Source organism: Protobothrops mucrosquamatus, unplaced genomic scaffold (assembly GCF_001527695.2).
Source record: "Protobothrops mucrosquamatus isolate PMUCROS unplaced genomic scaffold, P.Mucros_1.0 scaffold12127, whole genome shotgun sequence".
NCBI lineage: Eukaryota > Metazoa > Chordata > Lepidosauria > Squamata > Viperidae > Protobothrops > Protobothrops mucrosquamatus.
Window position 1 is genome coordinate 32,185 of NW_015397905.1, and position 3,047 is coordinate 35,231.

Here is a 3,047-nt window from a genome sequence, read left to right on the forward strand (position 1 = left end):
AGAGGGAAGTAGGGAAGAAAGAGAAGGAAGGGAGAAAGAAGGTAGAGAAGAAGGAGTGGGGATGCAGTAAAAGGGGAAATGGGCGAGCAACACCAAAAGTCATGTGCATGTATTTATTTCATTAAAAGTATCTTATATATAAGAATGTAAAAAGAATGTATGTTAATATCTGATAAATATCACAGTATATGTATGGGGGGGAGTTTGGAAAAATAAAAAATAAATTAAAAAAAAAAAAGAAGGTAGGAGGGGCTCCCAGGCGAGGCAGAGGGTTCCCTCCCCCCCCCATTGTGTCTCATCCATCTAGGTAAGCAGAGGGAAGGAGCCTCGTGCCTTTTAGTAGAGGTCACAACAGGAGGAGGGAAAGCATTGTGCCACGTTTCCCGTCCCTTGAGCAGGGCGACCGTCCGTGGAACAGCCTTTGTGCCTCCTCTGAAAGATGGGATCATTAAAAGGGGACCCTGCCTTGTGGGAGGGAAAAGGGTTTCCAGGCCAGGTAAAGGTTCCCTGTCACTGTGGGTGCAAACTGGACAAGCCGCAGACCCTTAACTGGGACGGCCCTTGCCTTTTACGGTGAGGATTGAGCGTTGTCTCTGGGTGGGCTGCCCAGCCTCTGCCCATTGCCCCTCCACTTCTTGTCCTTTTGCTCCAGGTGTCGTTTTCCCCTACCAAACCAGCCGGGGGCGCTATCAGTTCAACTACTTTGAAGCCAAGAAGGCTTGCCAAGAACAAGATGCCAGGCTGGCCACCTACGAGCAGCTTTACCAAGGTAGCCAGTTTGGGCTGTGGGCAGGAAATGGTGGGAGACTCAGGGGGTTCTTCTTTCATTCTACTTTTATTCCCACTCATTAAAAACTCACAGCAAAAATCTATTTATGTGGGGGCTAAGAGTCGACAGCAACTTGATGGCACATAATCAGTCAATCAATTACCCTGCCCCCCCCAAAAGCCCTTCCAAGGCAAAGCTCAAAGGTGATGCTCAAAGGTGTCATCTGGAAGATGATAAAGCAGTAAAAAATAACTGATCAAGTTTCCGAACCAAACATAAGTGTGCTTGTAATCATTTACCTTCCCATCATAATTCATAGTTTCATACTTCAGTGAATTTTTACCATAGCAAATAAGTTTTCATTAATTGGAACCATGCTAATATAGGATATTATTGCTTTGACATAAGTATTGTAAGGATCCTTGGAGATCTATTTCAGCCTCCTGCCCAGTACAGAAAAGTACCACTACAGCATCCCCAGTGTTGACCCGGAATTAAGAGACAGCATAGGAAGTATCAATTGTGAATTTGTGCAGATGGGCCTGCTGACTTTGGGCCCTTGCAGAGTCATGGATGCAGGTCATGAAAGGACAGCAAGGAAAACACCCCATGTCCTAACCCACCCGGGAACGTACGACGTCTTTAGGGAAACACCCAAAAGGGAACATTTTTAGCTACTTCTGCTTTCTCCCTTCTTAGCTACAGTGTGCCAGACTTACTGGGTGAAATCTTGATCTTATGTGTGTCAGCTTTGCCGGGTGGATTGGTTATGTAATCAGAAGGAATAAATGCAAGGATTTCTTGTCATTCGGGGCTTCTCTCTTTTAGAGGAGCCCGTCTTTGTTCAGCTGAATAAAAACGTAACGCTTAAAGGCAACTTCTGGTTTCCTGTATTTTTTTTTTATCAAGCAAAACCTCAGAACCTGCACAGCGTTTTTGGTGGGCCAGGCTTCCAGGAGAGGTGCTTGGTTGGTCCTAGGGAGGCTCAGGAAAGGGGAAGGCACCAAGTGCGCTCCGGGATTTCCTGGAGGTGCCCCCCCCCGCTTCTTGACTTTTCACTGTGGTTTTTAACAGGAAACAGTTTTTTCTTCTTTTTGGTTGCCTTTTACTTGGTTCCTGCATACTCAGGAGGGCTGAAGATAAGATACAAAGATACACATTGCTTTGTTGCACAGGCTTGCCTAGGGGAGAGAGAGTGTGTGTGTGTGTGTGTAAAAGTGTGCTTGTTTCCTTGAATCATTTCCCACCATTGACCAGAGCTGGGCATCCAGCCTCTCAAACACCAAAGCAATGGAGAGTCCACCTTGGCCTGAGGCCCCGGTTGAGTAGGTCTTCCTATGAGGAAATGCCTCCTGATGTCCAGTCTCCTTCCATATAACTTCAACCCACGCAGTCTCAACCTGCCTTCGGATCGCCCCTCTTGCCCCGTGTTCTGCCCTTGAGCTGTTGGGGTCTCTGGGGGGGGGCTTCTCTTCTCCATACCAAACACCGCCCAACTGGAGCCGGAGCTCCGGTCATCAAGATCACTCATGCAATGAATCTCTCCCCAGGCATTTCTGTTATTTTTGTTCCCATCCTCCTTTCTGTGGTCTGCAATTCTCAGAAATGAAGGGAGGCTCCAGGGTGCTTTGCATGGGTGGACTTTTGAGGACTCAGTCCAGCCTCCCTTCGGCTCCCTTCTCTTCTCTTCGGTACATCAACCCTGTGGCCTCTTGGCTGACTGTGAGGCCAGCTACTCTCCTGGAAGGTGGGGTGGGGGGGGAGGAAGGGATGGACCAGGATGGAGAGGCTTGAGAAAAGGCCAAGTCAGCAGAACAGATAAAAAATGTTTATATGCTTCTTAACAAATTAACGTTGTGGGAGATCTTCTGACAAATTCCTTGTTTATTTCTCCAGAGAGCAGGGTGGGAGGTTGTGCTTATTTATCCCAGGACTGGCAGATAAAATTGGGAGAGATTATATAATCCCCCCACAGCCTTTCAATTTCTTGTTAAACTTCCTGTCTCTAATGGCAAATAACAGTAAATCCACTGTGGCCACCGCCACCACCCTACAAATGTCTGAAAGGTCCCAGGGCATAAGCCAAGGTCTCCCCCTCTCTCTGCTCCTCTCCTAGCCTGGACGGAAGGGCTGGACTGGTGCAATGCCGGCTGGGTCATGGAGGGGAGTGTGCACTACCCCATCCGCAACTCCCGCAAGCCCTGCGGGGGTCTTCTTCTTCGGCCCGGAGTCCGAACTTATGGCCCCAAGGACAAGCTGAAAGATCGCTTTGATGCCT

The 3,047-nt window shown here is 48.4% G+C and overlaps 1 protein-coding gene across 1 annotated transcript in view; it reads left to right on the forward strand.

Annotated features, from left to right (window-relative positions):
• The window catches only part of LOC107301384 (hyaluronan and proteoglycan link protein 2-like), a gene marked incomplete at its 3' end in the record, with an annotated part of 4,553 nt that extends 1,509 nt beyond the window's left edge, over positions 1–3,044 (forward strand). The window contains exons 3-4 of the mRNA XM_015830617.1: positions 653–769; positions 2,886–3,044. Coding sequence (XP_015686103.1) covers positions 653–769; positions 2,886–3,044 — 276 coding nt within the window. The remainder of the gene's footprint in view (positions 1–652; positions 770–2,885) is intronic.
• Between the last annotated feature and the right edge of the window lie 3 nt (positions 3,045–3,047).